Source organism: Suncus etruscus, chromosome 15, assembly GCF_024139225.1.
Source record: "Suncus etruscus isolate mSunEtr1 chromosome 15, mSunEtr1.pri.cur, whole genome shotgun sequence".
NCBI classification, from domain to species: Eukaryota; Metazoa; Chordata; class Mammalia; order Eulipotyphla; family Soricidae; genus Suncus; species Suncus etruscus.
The window spans coordinates 12,422,300-12,441,933 of NC_064862.1; the positions used below are offsets into that span (position 1 = coordinate 12,422,300).

General features: G+C 44.1%; 2 protein-coding genes across 3 annotated transcripts in view; one reads left to right on the plus strand and one right to left on the minus strand.

The window, feature by feature from the left end:
• ADAT2 (adenosine deaminase tRNA specific 2) overlaps positions 1–8,458 on the minus strand; it is an 80,810-nt gene extending 72,352 nt beyond the window's left edge. For both annotated transcript variants that reach the window (XR_007503233.1, XM_049789380.1), the window contains exon 1: positions 8,390–8,458. Coding sequence is in view for 1 of the 2 variants with exons in the window: in XM_049789380.1 (XP_049645337.1) it covers positions 8,390–8,440 (51 nt within the window). In the remaining variant the exon portion in view is untranslated. The remainder of the gene's footprint in view (positions 1–8,389) is intronic.
• A 168-nt stretch (positions 8,459–8,626) lies between these two features.
• The window catches only part of PEX3 (peroxisomal biogenesis factor 3), a 41,255-nt gene continuing 30,247 nt past the window's right edge, over positions 8,627–19,634 (plus strand). Inside the window, exon 1 of the mRNA XM_049789355.1 lies at positions 8,627–8,837. Coding sequence (XP_049645312.1) covers positions 8,765–8,837 — 73 coding nt within the window. The 5' untranslated portion in view covers positions 8,627–8,764. The remainder of the gene's footprint in view (positions 8,838–19,634) is intronic.

Here is a 19,634-nt window from a genome sequence, read left to right on the forward strand (position 1 = left end):
CAAGTTTCATCTGGTCACCAAGCATTGCAGAGAGAGGCCATGTCAAGGTGCTCTCACCTCTGAATGACTACAGAAGCTATTGACTTGACAGAAGATGACTCTGAGGAGGCTACACCTCTTTTGGAAGGATTCCAATTTCCTACTCAGACTTGGGGGGATGATGCCAAGAACTGTGTAAATGGAAAATGAGAAAAGGTACATGGGAGATTTGCCTATGACTTCAAAAACGGTGCCAAAGATGAGAAAGCTGCAAGACCCAGCCAGGCTGTGGTTGACCTGGCAAATAAGTTGAACTTGGAAGTGGATGAGGGCGACACTCAGGAGGCCTCAGAGGCAATTTCTCAGGAATTAATGATTGAGGAGCCACTGAAACTGAAACAGGAACCACAGACCTGAAGAAGTAGCAGGAAAAAAGTGCAGAAGAAAAAGAGCACCTGAGAAAAATCCCCAGGAGAGGTTTTAGCAGTTTTTGCAGCCCCCAAAGAGTTCCTTTAATAGTTTGAAAACTATTATTGTGGATCCAATATGAAATTGTTTCAATGACAGGACTTCTCCTGATGACTGATCAGTTTAAGAGAAAACCTAAAAGAGCTGGGTGATAGTACAGCAGTTAGGGCATTTACCTTGCAGGATGCTAATGTGGGTTCTGTAAGATGATTCCCAACAATCAACCCCAAACAAAGGTGTTCCCCATTTTTCTCTTTCACAGTAAGTATCTCTTTTGGTATGTAAAAGCCCACCTGGATAGTATCTGGAATAGGTTTTAATAAAAAGGGCAGTTCTGGGTGCTTAAACCCAGTGGCCCCAATTAAAAAGGTGGAACCTCTGAATTAACATACTGGGAGGTGTTTGGGTGAGGGATTTGATATTCTGCTTCCCATGCTAATGCAAATAACCCCCTCATAGGTCAAAGAAACCAGAGATGCATATGGGAAGAGAATACCACCTGTTGATTTTCCAGTCCTATGCACTTCAAATACTCTGGGGAACAAATTTTGGAGGCAAGACCCTCCTATCCCTCCTAAGCTGTTCTGAATTTCTTAGTTTGGGTTTTTTTTTTTGTTGTTGTTGTTTTGTTTTGGGGTCACACCAGGCAGTGCTCAGGGGTTACTCCTGGCTCTAAACTCAGAAATTGCTGTCAAGCTCAGGGGACCATACAGGATGCCAGGATTCGAACCACCATCTTTCTGCATGCAAGGCAAAGGCCCTACCTCTATGCTATCTCTTCGGCCCCTGTTCTGAATTTCTTGTAGCGCCCAATTTCAGGGCCAATCCCTTAAAGAAATCACAGATACTTCAGCACCAGAGTCAAATATTCCTTCAAACTTCCTGCCCTGAATTTCAAGAGTTAACATTGGATTTTCCTCTTTAGCTTAGCAGTAAAAGCTAGAAATGCATTGACAGAGCCTCGGGGTTAGTACCTCCAAAGATTCTTTCCCTATCCGTTCTAATTTTCCAGGCATAAAATAAGAAAGTAATAAAATCTGAGCTTTCATTTTTCTTAAGGGCCCTGCCACCAGTGTCAACTCCAATCACCAGTGCTCCCTTACTCTGTCACCCCTCCCCCCCCAAACTCTCCTCCTACCTCCTGCCTGACACCTTGGCAGGTACAGGACAAAGTTTGGTGCTTGCAAATTAGATCTCATGATTTCAGTGTTTTTCCCTGTGCTTTGGGTTTATCGCTATACCGTTCTATATCCAAAATAACCAAAGCCTTGACCCCTGATCCCCCAATGCTTCCCTCATCTCTTCTTCCTTCTTGCATTGAGTTCTTTTTTTGTGTGTGTGTCCTTTTATTCCATAGGTTCTGGGATCCACAGTGATCTAGGCACCAACTCTTTACTACATTAAGTTTCCTCATCCAATTATTCTATATACCACAGTTAAGTGGGATCATCTTGTATCTGTCTTTTTTTTTCTCCTGGCTTAGTTCATTTAACATATCTTCCAGTTCCAACAAGGTTGCAGCAACTTGCACTTCATCATTCTTTGCCATTGCATAGTGTTCCATTGTGTATATGTACCTACATCTTCATAATCCATCCATCTGTCATTTGCCATCTATCTTGATTCTATGTCTTATCTATTGTACTCATGGTAGCAATGGATATTGGTGTGCATACATCCTTTTGAACTAAAGTGTTTTAAGTCTTGGGGATAGATACCCAAAAATAGAACTATTGTGTCATACGATTGTTTTTTGTTTGGGGGGGGGGGTTTGTTGTTGTTGTTGTTGTTGTTTTTGGTGTGTGGGCCACACCCAGTGACACTCAGGGGTTACTCCTGGCTATGCATTCAGAAATTGTTCCTGGCTCAAGGGATCATATGGGACACCAGGGATCAAACCCAGGTCTGTCCTGGGTCAGCCATGTGCAAAGCAAATGCCCTACCACTGTGCTATCACTCTGTCCCCCATATGGTTGTTATTTTTTAATATCTTTAGTCAAAATAAAAAGTGGGATGTCTGGGGGTGGGAGATAGCAGCAGATAGATGGATACCCCTAACCTGGCAATCTCTTTGCCCCCTTATCTATGACCAGAGAGCAGTAATCTCCCCTATATGCACCGGGCTGAAAATCGAGGAAAGGCAAGTGGAAAAAGAGCTACTAGAATGTAGTCCTAAATAATCCAAGTGACAGGGTCCAGAGCAGCAGCCCCAGCAAGAGAACACAGGTGACAGGGTTCCAGCTAAAGCTTTCAGACTAGCAAAGTGTCCACTGGTTAGTGAACGGCATAGGGACAGGACTGGGTCATTGAACACAGAAGGGGAGAAAAGGATGAGAGACAAGACTTAAGACAAAATGCACTGGACAGGCACTGAAGGACAGGGCAAGTGCTATCAAACATGGGTCAAAAGAGAGGCCTGGACATTGGGGAGGGAATCCATGAGCTCTGAAATAAATTCACATTTGTGCTAACAGCCCCAGTAAAAAATGCATCCTGGCCAGGGAGATGAGGGTGGAGTGATGCTCCACAAGCAGGAGACCTTGGTTTGACCTGCCTGCAACCCCAAAAGAGTGAAGTCCAAATGGTGTGTGTGGGGGGGAAGGGGGTGAGTAATGATCCATTTCTGGAACTATTTGCGAAGGTTCTCCCTTAAATTCATTTCATCATGACAGCTTCAAAGAGATGAGAGAGTGCATGTGGAGAACCTGAGTTCAGTCAGCAGAACAGTACAGACAAATGGCCCAATCAACAAAAACACAGCTTCTGTTAACTAAGTATATATCACATCAGGTGCATAATAAATATTATCTCTTTCTGTCTATAAAATCCTGTAAGTGATATTGCTGTAATCAAAGTTCTCTTAAACCAGGGGTCTCAAACTCAATTTACCTGGGGGCCGCAGAGGGCAAAGTCGGGGTGATCCTGAGTGCAAAGTCAGTAGTAAGCCTTGAACATTGGGGGGTGTGACCCAAACAACTAAAACAAAGCAAAACAAAAAGATTCCTCTAGGGCAGGGCCACAAAACATTGTATGGAGGGCCGCAAACGGCCTGCGGGCCGCGAGTTTGAGACTTAAACAGAGTGAGTCTAATGGCAAGAAAAAGCACCCAAAACTATCAGCAAAAAATCAGACACTCCAACAGCACTTTATATAGGCAGTTCGCTAGCATATGACATCTTTATTTTATAGGTAGAAAATGGTAGGGAACAGGAAACCATCCAAAGAGCAGAGAGTAACTATTCTGATACTGGGGTTTGGGGGGTCTTGAGATTTTACAATTTGCCACTAAGAGCATTTCTAAAACTCTTCCCCAATACAAAAAATTTCCCTGACCCAAAAAGTATGTAAGTCCACACAAAAACACAATACAAAAATGCCTTTCTCACACCTATATTCATTGCAGTGCTATTTACAATAGCCAGAATCAGGAGACAACCCAGATGTCCTTCAATAGATGTATGGCTAAAGAAACTGTAGTATATATACACAATGGAATATTATGCAGCCGTCAAGAGAGATGAAGTCATGAAATTTTCCTATACCTGTATGAACATGGAGAATATTATGCTGAATGAAATAGATCAGAGAGAGAGAGAGACATACACAGAATAGTCTCACTCATCTATGGGTTTTAAGAAAAATAAAAGACATTATTGTAATAATACCCAGAGACAACAGAGATGAGAACTTGAAGGACTGGCTCATGATATGAAGCTCAACACAAAGAGTAGTGATTGCAGTTAGAGAAATAACTACACTAACAACTACCATGATAATGTTAATGAGTGAGAGAAGTAGAATGCCTGTCTGGAATATAGTCAGGGGGTGGGGGATGAGAGATGGGGGGCATTGGTGGTCAGAAGGTTGCACTGATGAAGGAAGGTGTTCTTTTTTTTGTTTTGTTTTGATTTTTGTTTTGGCAGTTCTCTGGGGTTACTCCTGGTTCTATGCTCAGAAATTGCTCCTGGCAGGCTCGGGAGACCATATGGGATGCTGGGATTCGAACCACTGTTCTTCTGCATGCAAAGCAAACGACCTACCTCTATGCTATCTCTCCGGCCCCAAGGGTGTTCTTTTTATGACTGAAACCCAACTACAATCAAGTTTGTAATCATGGTGCTTAAAAAAATTTTTTTTTCAAAAAAAGTACGTAAGTTCAAAGTGAGTGAATGACATTAAGCATTTTTACCTATTTAAATAACAAGCTATAGTCTTCACATCACTGTAGCATTAGCCTATTCTCCCAACAAGAACACTCAGACTGAAATGTGAGTTTGTTATCATTAATGAAAACATGTTTTTGTTTGTTTGTTTTCTTTCAGGAAGGTAGTGGGGCCACACAAAGCAGCACTCAGGATTCACTCCTGGTTCTGCACTCAAGGGTCACTCCTGGTGGGCTGGGACAACCATATTAGATGCTGGGGATAAAATCTGAGTCAGCTGGAAGCAAGGTAAGCATCTTCCATGCTGTACTATTACTCCGGCTCACTGAAAAACATGTTTGAAAGAAGGTATGCATGTCATAGGCAGATCCACACCTTTTATTAGCTATACTTTTTAAGAATCTGTAGACAACAGATCTTCACGAAAAATACCCCTTAGATATTTAAGGGGGTGAAATTCCTCAGGGGAAATGTTGCAGGCAAATAGACCAGGAGGTTAAAGTATGTATGGTCGGGGGCTTTGAGGGCTAATAAAACTAAAACGAAATTGCTCAGCAGCTGGGAAATAGGCCAGAGGTGTGAGGACCTTTTGATGGACATCGTAAAACTGAGAAAATGAACAGATACAAACACTGAGACATCACCCCCCTGAGAAAGACAAAAACTTCAAGGGATTTTTTAATGGCAATGATAAGAATATAGGTGAACAAGATAAGACGGGAGTGAAGTCATAGTACAGCAGATAGGGTGTTTGCCTTGAATGCAGCTGACCTGGATTTGGTCCCTGGCACCCCAGATGGTCTGCCTAAGCCTGCCAGGACTGATTCTTTAGCACTGAAGCAGGAGTAAAGTGCAAGCACCAGCAGATGTTGCCTAACCTCCCTCAACCAAAATTTAAAAAATATATGAAAGGGTCAACAAGAGTCCCTGTGACAATACCCAGATTAACTTTTCCATATGCAGTGAACTCCAGACCAAGACAGTTTGGAAGGAGCCTTACTATAAAACCAACTTTGCAGAGAACTGAGGGACTCTTTCTCCAACCTAGAGATCGAACCATATTTTTTTTGTTTGTTTGTCTTCTGTTTCGGAGCCACACGTGGCATCTCACAGAACTCCTGACTCTATCTAAGAAATCCCTCCAAACAGTATCTGGGGGACCATATGGGATGCCAAGAATTGAACTCTAGTCGCTGACATGTAAAGCAAATAATCTAGCCCCAATTGTCCACATCTCAACCCAAGATGGATACTCTTGACTTTACTCTTTGATGAAATTCTCTTTCTCTCCCTCTCCACCCCCTTTTTCTCTCCCTTGCTCTTCACATTTTTTAAGTAAATTTCTTTAAAGGAAACAATTTTGTTTCACTAATAAATAAATAACAGCATGCAAGTAACAGGAACAAATGGGTAGAAACTCCATGCAACATGACTTAAAAATATATTTTTCTATTATAGTGAGTGAAAACAAAGAAAACAATCTGGAAAGAAACATAAACCAACATCAATTTCAGTGTTGTTTTCCCAATACCAAGCGAAGTGCACTGCAACAAACTTGATTTATGGAGTGAATGAATGAATGAATAAATAAATGATGGTGGAGTGAACTACAGGAGATACCAGAGAACATTAACGATAAAAGACTATAATTTAAAATACTTTGAAAAGTATTGGTATGAACTGGGGGGGGGGGGTCACTTTATTGGATGTAAAGGGGAGGCTATGGGCACCATATCCCTGGGATCCAACAGGGTTGTCTCACATGAGCTCCTTGGACCCATCTCTCTGGCTCTGAAAAAAAAGATTTCCTTTGGGAAAATTAAAAGTGGAAGGGTACTTGAGAAGTGTATGTGAGTGGTGCATATGCATTTATAAAACATACCTATGAGGAACACACTTTAATCCCTTCTGAAGTTCACTGGTACACAAAAGCATGGGTGAAAGCCTAGATCATACACAAATCTGATTACAATTCTCTAAACTAGAAAATCCCAGAGAGCAAGAGAAGTAAGTTCATAGATAGTTGGCTGCATTATTAATCGATGAGTGTTTGGTTGCTCTGAGCTTTGTTTTTAATTCTACTCTCTGCCAGCTGTCACCCTCCTTTCTTTCTGTTAGGTACATTCGACCTTCAGAAATGCAAAGGGGACAAGAGCAACAGCACAGCAGGTAGAGCATTTGCCTTGCATGCAGCTGACCAGGGCTCGATTTGCTCCTGGATCCCATGGAATCTCCCCCCCAGCCCCAGCTTACCAGGAGTAATATAGGAGCTCAGAGCCAGGAGTAAGCCCTGAGTACCACTATGTCTGGCCCCAACTTCCACCCCCAAATACAAAGTAAGGGGCCTCCAGAGATAACAGAGCACCAAATGCCTGCCCAGATTCCATCCCCAGCACCACAGTCACCTCCAAGGGCTATAGGATGCTACAAGCAAGCAAGTGCAACCCCTGAGCACCATCGGCTCTGAGCACCCCCAAAGTAAAAGGAAGCCACTACTTTGCAGGTGTGGCCACCCCATGGCAGAAAGGGGACAGAAAGAGCAGGATCCCAGGTCAGAAGCAGAATGTCTGAATTTTCTCCCTTCCTTTTGTTAGGGTTCAAGTTGACACCCAAGTCGGTGCTGAGAGTCAGAAACCATCTCTTATCATGCAAGGTGCAAAAGGGAGTTTATTTGACTAATCGATGTCCAAGTCTCATCCAACCAAGGGAGACTTGCCAAGGAGCCCAGTTAAATCTTCCCAGCAGTGTAGATAGAGCTGTACAGGCTTCAACCACTCAAGCATTCCATGAGTGGATACAACAAAGTGAGCATTCCATCCTCTTGAACAGAAATCACATCCAAAATCACATCAGAATTGATTCCCTATCTACAACAAGCTTTCCACGGAGGGGAACATTTATACTAGCACTCCAGGGGGTCAAAGGAGTGAGATATGGGACACATGCTGGGAAAAGGGGTGGAGGAGGGAGGACAACCCTGGTGGTGGGAATGGCCTTGATTCATTGTCACTGTGTACTTTAAATATTACTGTGAAAGATTTGTTATTCACTTTTGGTCACAATAAAAATCATTCCAAAAAAACCAACAAATAATCACATCATGCTTAGGGTGGATGTCCCAACTCCTTGCTGACTCAACTTTGTGTCAGGGGGGGACACAGAGAGGTACATTTACACTAGCACTCCGGGGGGAGGGGGCAAAGGAGGGAGATATGGGACACATGCTGGGAAAAGGGGTGGAGGAGGAGGACAACCTTGGTGGTGGAAATGGCCCTGATTCATTGTCAGTATGAACCTCAAATATTACTGTGAACGATTTGTTATTCACTTTTGGCCACAATAAAAATCATTTCCCCCCCACCCAAAAAAAAAATCACATCATGCTTAGGATGGGTGTCCCAACTCAACTCACTAATGACTCAACTTTTGCAGGGGGGTCCTTGTGTGGTGGAACATTTGGATCCACCTAATTCCTCTATTTCAGCTGAAGGAATCCCCCAGGGGAAGATCTTGGGTACTTTTTTAGAGGATGCTTTTTGCAATTTTATCTTTGGGCAACACTCCCTGTTTATGGGGAAGTCACAGAGTGGAACAATATTTGGCAGTGGCATGACTGGGGGAGCTTTGGACCTCCTTGGTCCTAGGCCCAGTGCCCCGAGCATGTGGCCTACTGCCCTGGAGACATTGGCACCCCCAGAAGAGACGCTCAGCAGGAGGAAAGTCTCCGCCCGGCCTCAGCCTCCTCCTCCGGCACTCATCCCCGCACCCCGACTTCTCACCATGCGCATGGCCTCCTCCATCCACTTGGCCTTCTCCTCGGGCCCCTCCATGCTGCGCGGGAAGGGGCGGAACGCGGCGGCCGTGAGTGCCGTTTCCGGGGTAAGACAGGAAGTGACGGACGCCAGAGTGAAGCCACGACTGACTACTTCCGCCCGTACTCGTGAACAGCGAACAGAAAAGCCGTTTCCGGGGAGAGACCGGAAGTGCCGGACTCCGGAGTGAAGCCGCGACGGACTGCTTCCGCCCGCACCAGTGAGCGGCGACGGCGGAGGCAGACGCGCTCCCGGCCCGCTCTGGTGGCCATCCCGGCGGTGGTGGCCGTGCGGGGCGGGGATCCCCGAGCACCGGCCGAGCGGGGCGACGGGGTGCCGAAGATGCTGCGGTCGGTGTGGGCCTTCCTGAAGCGCCACAAAAAGAAGTGCGTCGTCCTGGGCGCCGTCCTGGGAGGTGCGTGGCTCTGCATGGGGGATCCAAGGGACCAGAGTTGGGGGTCTCGCGGTCTCGGGGGCAGGCGGGCCCGGCCTGGACGAGGAGAGTTAGAATGAGCCCACCCGAGCTGCTATGGGTGGCCCTCACTCTCTGTCTCTCTCCACTGTCTCTCTGCCTCTCTCCACTATCTCTGACTCCACTGTCTCTGTCTTTGTCTCTTCGTCTCTCTCCACTGTCTGTCTTTGTCTCTCTGTCTCTCTCCACTGTCTCTATATGTTTCTGTCTCTGTCTTCTGTCTCTCCACTATTTGTCTTTGTCTCTGTCTCTTGTCTCTGTCTCTCTCTACTGTCTTTGTCTCCTGTCTCTCTGTCTCTCCACTGTCCACTGTCTCTATCCCTGTCTCTGTCTTTATCTCTGTCTCTCTCCACTGTCGCTGTCTTTTGTCTCTCTGTCTTTATCTCTGTCTCTCTCCACTATCTCTGTATCTGTCTGTCTCCATCTTCTGTCTGTCTCTTTCCACTGTCTCTGTCTTTCCACTGTCTTGGTCTCTCTCCACTATCTCTGTCTCTCTCCACTATCTCTGTCTCTCTCCACTATCTCTGTATCTGTCTGTCTCCATCTTCTGTCTGTCTCTTTCCACTGTCTCTGTCTTTCCACTGTCTTGGTCTCTCTCCACTATCTCTGTCTCTCTCCACTATCTCTCTTCTGGTTCTCTGTCTCTCTGAATCTCTCCACTATCTCTTTCTCTCTCCACTATCTCTCTTCTGGTTCTCTGTCTCTCTGAATCTCTCCACTATCTCTGTCTCTTTCCACTATCTCTCTTCTGGTTCTCTGTCTCTCTGAATCTCTCCACTATCTCTGTCTCTCTCCACTATCCCTGTCTTTCTACACTATTTCTCTCTTCTGGTTCTCTGTCTCTCTGTCTTCTGTCTCTCCACTGTCTGTCTTTGTCTCTGTCTCTCTCCATTGTCTGTCTTTTGTCTTTCTGTCTCTCTCCACTATCTGTCTTTGTCTCTACTGTCTCTGTCTTCTGACTCTCTCTCTCCATTGTCTGTCTTTGTCTCTCTGTCTCCACTGTGTCTGTCTCTCAGGTATTCCACTGTCTGTCTCTGTCTCTGTCTCTCTGTCTTCTCCGTCTCTTTCTCCACTGCCTCTGTTTCTCTCCTCTCTGCTCTTCTCTGTCTCCACTGTCTCTGTTTCTCTCCACAGTCTGTCAGACTCAAACTCTGTCTCTCTACCATCTCTGTCTCTGTCTCTCTCTTTCTCTCTTTCCCATCCCCAACCCCGCAGGACTCTGGCTTTGGCTTTCCCCCTTGGCCCGAGATGAGATGCCATTTCAAGCTGGGCCCTGCGGTTCCTTTCAAGTTCCTTAGAATTTGGGGACACCGCGTGGGGCGTGTCATACACTGCACGTGGAAACCCAGAGCAAGGTTTTAGTTCTGTGTCTGCTTTCAGAGACAGACCTGGGGCGGGCAGGCAGAGGTGCCCCAGGAACACGTTGTGCAATATTTCCCCATCCCCATCATTGCAGAGTTGCATTGGCTAAAAGATTTAGGACAGAAAACAACCTGGAGTGTCTTTACCAGTCCCCCACCCCCCCCCACACACACCCACTTCTTTCTAATCTCACAAGTTCATCCTAATAGACAGAGATTTGGAGGAGAGAATCGAAATTCTTGTGGATTATAGGATCAGGAAAAGTAGGGATGAAGAGGGAATTTTTAGAACTTCAATATTTGTGGAGTGGACTGTGGGACTCAGCGGTAGAACTTGCCTTGCATATGTGAGACCCTGGCTTCAAGACCTGGCACCACTGTTTTTTTAAGTTACCGAGAGTTGTTTGTGTCTATGTGTTTTTCTAAATCAATGATTGTATGCTTTGGGTTGCAGAAGTACTTTCAAAGCAATAACAAAAAGACTCCCCCAAGTTATTTTTCCCTTACTATGACATAATTTCTCATTCCTCCGTGTAGAATTAAAATGCTCTTAGTGTCAATAATTTTGGTTTGTTCATTGTTTTGAGAAGCTGTGATGGTTGGGCCTTACCCAGGGGTGTTCAGGGCTTACTACTTGGCTCAGAGGACTATATGCAGTGCCAGATCTCCAATTGGGATTAGATCATGCAAAGCAAGTGCCTAAACCCCTGTCCTGCACCACTTTTTTGTTTTGTTTCTGTTTTGGGGCCACACTGAGCAGCTCTCAGGGATTATTCTTGGCTCTGCGCTCAGAAATCACTCCTGCAGGCTCGGAGACCATGTGGGATGCCGGGATCAAACCCAGGTCTGTCCCTGGTCAGCTGCATGCAAGGCAAACAAACACCTACCACTGTGCTATTGCTCCAACCCCTGCACCACTTTTTAAAATATATGTATTTTGGGGGTGCCACACCCAGCAGTGCTTAGAGGCTACTTACCCCGTGTATTTTCAGGGCTCATTCCTGCTGGTGCTCAGGGAACTCTTCCGAGTGAGTGGGATCAAACAGGTCATCTGCATGCAAGGCCTTAGCCTCCAGATAGATTTCTCCAGATTTATTTCTCCAGCTCTACATTTATTTAATCTTGAAAGTTGGAAATAAAGTTCTTGTTCATGAGGCAAGTGTAGTCTTTTTTTCCTGTCTCTGACGTCTGTCACAAATCATTAGTAAATATATCGACTTTACTTTTTAATAGTGCCAGAGATCAAACCCAGGGCCACACATCTACAGACACTCACTGAGATTTTTGTTTTTGTTTTTGCATTCTTTGATAAATCCTTACAGAGTCAATGTATTTTTCTAATAGTTCAGCCACTGATAATTTAAGCTAAAACTATTGAGTTCATTTTATTTCGAACAGTAGAGATAAATGTGTGATGGAAGAAATATAAAACAAATATTATTGCCACCACTGAAGGAGAGGGAGAAGAAATCTCCTTTTAATGATCTCAAGAATTGCATTGCCATTTAGAGTTATGAAACAAGCTAGTGATGGTTCAGAAATGATCACAGGAGAAGCAAGAGAGCATCTATACTTAGAGCTAGTGGCTGCTAAGTATCTGCTTAGAGAATTAGAGTGTTGTGAAATTACATCTAGAGCTCTGCAGTTACAGAAGAATTAACTGCCCCCTTCCAATGGCTCAGAGGTACAGAAAAATAAGAGTATGACAGTGTTTTGTAACAAAAATTTAAAAAAAAGTAGACAGTAGGGCTGGGCATATGTTTGATCCTTTTTGCTTGAGAAAAATCAATATTACTTTATATTTGAATTAATCTAATTTCAAAAGTATCACCACTCTAGTGTTTAAAATAATATGTGATTGTGCCTAAGAGATTTACAAAGACTTTTAACCTGCCCTTGACTGGATTCTTCCTGTGCCCTACATAGAGAATCTAAGGTCTTTCTAGACATTAGGATGACACCTGAGTATTTATTTACTCTGGTCAACATTCAAAAATGTGGCAACTAGTCCTAAAAAATGGAAGTTCTCCAAGTGTCTTACAGTAGTAACAAGGGAACTAGACTTTTAACCCAGATGTGTTAGGCCTAGCAACTCAATCTGCTTCCACCCTGTGTCACTGTGCCTTCCTGCATTTCATGGAATGATTGTGTTGAAGAAACAAATGGCTAAATGTCAGTTTGGTTGCCTTCATGGACCTCCTGGAATGTCAGTGTTAAAAACAAGTTTCTTTGTTGGAGATGCTGTAACAAAGTACCAGAAATGGACTTATCTCCCCCAGCTGAAAACTAAGTCTCAAGATCTGCTGTATGTTGTTGGGTGGCGGATCACAGACTCTTCATTGTGTTTTAGTCCCAATCCCTTTGATAAGACACACATGTACTTCCTGAGGTTGGTTGTACCAAATCAGCACCTGGAAGACCTATCTCCTAATTCTCTCTTACTTCTGGCATTGGAATTTCAACTTGGAGTGGGAGTGGTGGAGGGGCAGATGAAAATATACCATACTATTTATACAGGTCAGTATACAGATATTAATATATATAAAATAGTTATATACTATGTAGAGATAAATAAAACATACAGATAATTGCAAATATATATATATATATATATATATAACTAAAATATAAAAAAGGCTGAGAGTGATATATGTGAAACCAACAGATACCCTGGACAGTTGAAAAGTAATTTGGAATAAGTGAATAAGAAAAGTGGCATGTTTTGAGACTTGCAATGCCAAAACAAGTCTGGCTATTTGTGGTAAGGAGCAAACCTAAGTAAAATATTTGAGTTCCAGATCTGTTTTTCCATACCTAGAAGTACTCAGTATCTACTCCTGCTTTGGTGCTTGGGAGTCAGTCACTTCTAAGAATTGTTCTTGGAACCCTGGGTTCTTTGCTAAATTACCAGGGATCAACCCCAGACCTGCTACATGCAAAAGATGTGCTCCAACTCACTAAGCTAGCTCTCTGGCCTGACTTCTGGGGGATTTCTTTTTTTTTATTTTTTTATTTTTTTTAATTTTTTTTTTTAAATTATGAGAACAAAGATGCAAAAAAAGAGGACAAGGTAAAGTTACAGTGGAAGGACAATCACCCATAACATAATTCTCAGAAGAAGTCCCCTTGCTGATATCTTAACTTTGAACTTTCAGCCAAAGAACATTAAGATAAATAAAACAGAATCCATGTGCAATTACTTTTTTCCTCAAGTCCCCAGATAGTAACACATTATAATATTTCTTAACAGCACACAAGGCAATCTAAAGCCATAAAACTTACGTAACTCCTTAAACATTAGAGGCATAGTATTTTTTACATTTCCATGTACATGCATATTAGCTTAAGTTTACCTCAAATTTTAAGTGGGTTTTTTTTTTTAAGGATTAGAGTCAAAGGAGCACAATAAAAACGGTGTTAAGAGTGGCAATTGTTGTTTGCATAGGCCCACCAAAATATGAGAGGCATGGAAAGGAATAACCTTGGCCTAAATACAAAGAGACCCTACCCCTGAAGTTTCCTGGCATAAGGCCAACTCTAGGCTCCAGGCAAGTTAGATCGTCCAATCCAAGACATTGTCCGTAGTGCCAACACACTTTTCACACAGTCTCTGTTGTTGGTATCATATTTCTGTATTAAAGATCCTGGAATCTGCATATCCTACATTGAAGTCAGGATGTGGAGCATCCCCTCGTTTCACCTCACCAATAAAGGGCAATGCAGGAAGCCCTGTCCTATAAGCAGGTCATTGTTGTTAAGTCTTCTCAGTGTTAAGGGAAGTCTCTTTGAGCAGGTCAATGAGCAGTGGTAGGGTCTTCTGTGGTAAAGAATTGCTTCCAGGTCATGTTATAGACAAACCTGGATGTTTTGTGGATGGCTTCCCTGGTTCAGGGGTGAATGGAAAATGCCCTTTCTTCTGAGGCCTATGCCAGGTCATTATGTCAATGTTCAGGGTATAAGGTCCCTTTGCACTACAAGATTTGTGTATTCCAATCTCTATTAGATAGGATCTTATTTGTATGTATAGTATTTTCTTATTTTATTGTGCCTATGCAAAAAAGGAGCAATGCCACGTGGCGTTATTGGTACATATGGGGGACATAAGAACAAGTCCAATAATCCCCATGACATGGTTCAATCATAAGCATTAAACTGGGGGACTCTTTCACCAAAATTCCTTGTTGAACAGCTCATAAAGAGAAGATAAAAAGTGGTTAGAATCGTCACTGTATAAAAGAATATTTAGTAAGACTTATAGTTGTCAGGGAAAAACACAAAATATTCTAAAGACATACGTGTCCATTTTATGTCTTTTGAAACAGTTTGGGGTTGCTACACACAATGCATGGCTTTGGTCTGTGATTAGGATTGTGCAATACTGAAGTTAAAAAGAGTAATGTGGGTTAGTGATGTTTGAGGTGGGTGAGAGAGTTAAGGACTAAAAGTGAGCTTTGAAAGGGTGTGGGAAAGGGCAGAATACAAAATGGACATTCTGGATATGCAGAACATAGCATTAAGATAAGGAATACTCTTAATACAAGCAGAGCGCGCGGGGGCAGTAGCCCCCGCGTGGTTTTCCATATGCAGAGTGGTCAGAAATTGCCACCGACAAACAGCGCAACCGAGCAAATCTCAGCACACCACAATTTAGGACCAACCATTTCTGGCCGCCTGGGCTGCCACCCCAGAAGGCCTGGAGGCCAGGGGCAGAAGAGGGGAAGGCTGGGAGCCTATCAAGGCTTCCAGCGCACCCAAGTTAGGAAGAAGGCCTTCCACATGGGGTCTCCCCCAACCCCATGCCGGTTAGAGCTAGCCTCCAGCTCAAGATAGGATCTAGAGAGCCGGAAGCCAGGATCTGCCCGCCTCACACCCTGTGCCCTTCCCTCCCTAGAGCTGAGGGAAGGGCGGGGAAAGCTTGGGACCCCATCCAGGAGGGACCCCCCGACACCCACCTTGTCTGGCCGCCTGGGCTGCCACTCTGGGGGATTTCTTGCATTTTAGATAAGTAATTAATTCAGACCACTTTATACAATGTGACCAGTTTATGAAAAAATAAGAGTAATGGTGTTTCAGGGCCAGAGAGATAGCATGAAGGTAGTGTGTTTGTTTGTCTTGCATGCAGAAGGACGGTGGTTCTAATCCCAGCATCCCATATGGTCCCCCGAGCCTGCCAGGAGTGATTTTTGAGCGTTGAGCCAGGAGTAACCCCAGAGCGCTGCCAGGTGTGACCCAAAAACCAAACCAAACCAAACCAAAAGAAAGAGTAATGACTTTTCATGTTGGGGCCTATGGTCATTAGGACTAGGGGACTGAGTCATAGTACAGGAGTTTAGGTGTTTACTTGCATGCTGTTGACTTGGGTTCAGTCCGTGACATCACACACAGTCCCCTGAGCACAGAGCCAGGAGTAAACCCTGAGCTCCCTATCCCAGAATATTAAGAACTTCTCAACTTTTCATCCATTAATAGTTGCCCCGCTGAAAATTAAAACTAAGAGAACTTTTGCCATATTCTTAAGACCACCAAGCCAACATTTTGTTTGTCTCACATTAGGTTGTGGTGCTGGCTGGGAGTTGTACAGCATTTTGTGTGTACAGGACCTTGCATGAGAGTTCATCAGGGTCTTACTCCTTTCACATTTTTTGTTCTGGGCATCTCCCCTGGCCAGGCACTCAGGGATCACTCCTGGTGGGGATGGGAGCCGTATGAGGTGGTGGAGATTGAACTTAGGGGGTCTATGTGTAAGGCAACCTCCCTCCCTCTGCACCATTTTCTAGTCTCCTCTGTTTCTGTGCGTTGCTGCATTCTGGTTGCCTCACTCAGTGGGATTTACACTCCAGGCTGCTGTGCTAGCACTTTGGATTCATGCTTACTGTGGTGCAGACTTCTTTGTACTCTACACATCCCACTGTGGTTCTCCAGAGACGGGACACAGGCCGGGCAACTTAAGTAACAGATTACTTATCTCAAGGTCTAGAAACCTGATGTTCAAGATCCAAGTGTTAGTGAGATTTGTTTCTTGAGTGTTTTCAAAGAATCTTTCCCAGGCCTTTCTCTTTGGCTGCTTCTTTCCTGTGTCTTAATATCATCCCTGTACTCTCATGTCTAGTTTCCTTTGAGAATGACATCAGCTCTCTGATACATAACTTTTGTAAACACCAATAAGATTATATACCTAGGAAGGACCTCAACTTAGGAAATCTGGAGGCACGCAAATCAACCTGTATCATTTTTTTTTAAAGCTTTAGTTAGAGCATAACACATCTACCCAACAAACATAGTATTTCCTTTAAAAACTTTTGACTGGACACTGGTTAATGAAAGCAGTGATAGCATAGGCTATCACATAGGCTAATCCAATTTACTTTTGTTCCAGAAAGTTCTTGCTTTTGCAAAAAGCATTATTTCAGTGTTTTGTTTGCATTGTTAATTTGAAAAATAATCATTGGGGGGGGGGCTGGGCCACAACCAGTCATGCTCAGAAATTGCTCCTGGCTAGGGTGATCATATGGGACTCTGAAGGGATCGAACCACCATCCGTCCTAGGCTAGCAGGGGCAAGGCAGATGCCTTACCACTTGCGTCACTGCTCCAGCCTTGAAAAATAATCATTTTTACACATAACTATTAGTAACCTGTTCCGCAGATAAAATGCAAGCAATTCACTGATGGGGGAATTGAACCTGGGCCTATGTGCTCAGCCCTGTAAGCCTTCTTTCTGCCCTCTGCAATGCATTTAGAGGTTATTTTGTAAGTTGCCAGTCAAAGGATCACTCTGTAAAACCCAGTCCATTTCTTGCTCTTAGTGATGTCTTCCGTTTATTGAAAACAAAGAATACAAGAAAGGTAGCTCTAAAGCCCACTTTGTAGAACTTCTGTTTGTGCTTTACATGTGGGTACTTTTAAATGTGCCTACTAAAGCTTAAGCATTATACTGCATTTTTAAGTACAGCAGTGCCCTTTTATAGGACTATTAACCTAACGACTATATTACGTCTTACCAGTTCACATAAAGTATCTTTTTATTATGAAGCCAAGCTGGATATGTGCTTCCTTTATGGCACAGAGAAGGCACCTCCTTTCCCACCTGTGAAAAATAGACCAAATCTAATTACTTAGGCCATACACAATATTTAGATTCTTGTTTGGTAAATGCAGGTAGTCCCAGACAGTGAAGCGGGAGGATCAGTTACCCCTCTGCATCTTTTGCAGGTTTTAGTAAAACTCTGGCCAACATGTGGAAACTCTCATTTGTAAGCACAGATAAAATAGAATCAGAACCTGTTCTTCAAGCTCGTTGACATTCCAGGTCGTCTCCCTTTTTGGTCCTACAAGAAGTCATGGATTTAACCGGCCATTTGCCCAACTCCTCCAAAAATCCAAAGCCAAACTATTTCTCAGGATCAAAGACTTCATAGATTCATGTGTTAATTTTCACATGAATATTGTTAGAATGGGTTACTAACCTAATATTGTAAACACTGCTAACTTCATCTATGAACATTTATTTCTGGTATTATGTCTGGAAAAAATGGAGTCCCTTCAACTTTGTAATATGATTTTTTGTTTTGTTTGTTTGTTTTTCTTTTGGGACACACCTGGTAGCACTTAGGAGTTACTCCTAGTCCTGCACTCAGATAGGCTCAAGGGACTATCTGGGATGTCGGGGATCTGACCCAGATCAGCTGTGTGCAGGATAAACAAATGCCCAATTTAGGCCTCTGGAACAGTCACAATCCTTCTTACGAAAACTGACTGTTCCCTGGGTCAAAAGCAGAACAGTAACATGTCTGTGCTGACATGTTAAAATCTGTCCCAATCCCTGTGATGCCACCTCTGTGTTTTCACTCAAGTGTTGTAATCGAGGTATTTCTGTGTCTTCTCCCTCCCTGTCCCACTGTTACTAGAGTCATTTGTTTCTTTCCCCTTTTTGGGGGTGTTGTGTGCCTGGGCAGGCAGGGCGTAGCTCTGGTGCTTGCTGGGAGTTGTTGCTGGGTTGTGTGCTCCCACACTTGACTTGGTGCTTGTATACTGGCTTACCAGCAGCAATGTAGGGGAGCCCACCCACCATGTGGGCAGGTGCTAGGAATCTCATGGCCTCATATAAAGCCTTCAGAGCAGGTGCTCTACCATTGGGTCATAGTCCCAGGTTACTAAGTTAGCAGTTTTAGGTGTCTGCCTGCTTCCCTACTTTTCTTTTTCTTGTTTAAAAAAATAAAAGAACCTGGGCCCGGAGAGATAGCACAGCGGCATTTGCCTTGCAAACAGCCGATCCAGGACCAAAGGTGGTTGGTTCAAATCCCGGTGTCCCATATGGTCCCCCGTGCCTGCCAGGAGCTATTTCTGAGCAGACAGCCAGGAGTAACCCCTGAGCACTGCCGGGTGTGGCCCAAAAACCAAAAAAAATAAAATAAAATAAAATAAAAGAACCTAATGGGGTGAGGGGGGTGCAAAAAAATCGTAGGGTGTTTGCCTTCTGTGTGACCAATCCTAATTTGATCCCCAGCATCCCATATGGACCCTGAGCACTGGTAGGAGTAACTCCTGAGAACAGAGCTTGGTATAAATACTGAAGGGGCCGGATAGAAAGCATGGTAAGGTGTTTGCCTTTCATGCAGAAGGATGGTGGTTCGAATCCCGGCATCCCATATGGTCCCCCGAGCCTGCCAGAAGCTATTTCTGAGCATTGAGCCAGGAGTAACCCCTGAGCGCTGCTGGGTAGGACCCCAAAACAAACAAACAAACAAAATACTGAACATCACCAGGTATGTTCCCCAAACAAACAAAATTACCTAATTTTTAAAAAAAATATTGAATGTTTATTGAAGAATTATTTAAAATAGAAGTGAGGAAAATTACCTGCCTTCCCACTATTTGGCAGTCCTCCCATTATATGTGAGAAATGTTTGTTTCTGCTTACAGTGAAAAACAGAGCTTGAGGCCTGTGGATAGCTTCATGGTTTATGGTGAATGCTCACCAGAGCCTCTCTGTACCTCTGCTTGGTCAGGCATGGTCCCTTTGACTCAGCTGGTTCTGTCAGAGATGTGGCCACCAGCTCCACAATCCCTACCTGGCCACACTGAAGCCAGGTCTGTGCAAACCCCACAGCTGGCACGCACCCAGATGCAATCCCCACAGGTTGCTGGAATAGTGTGTGAGCTTCATAATCAAGAATGAAATTCCTGTGGGGTAGAGGATTAGCACCGAGGGCTGGATCGCAGGTTTTGTGTGCCGGGACGTGGTTGTGAGCCCTGACACTGCAGGGCTCACACTGTGCAGCATCAGGAGTAGTTAAAAAAAAGAACCAAAGCGTCCCCTGGCAGACATAGGTGTGAGCATGGCAGCAGCCCCCAGTGAACAGCACAGTGTGGATGTGCAC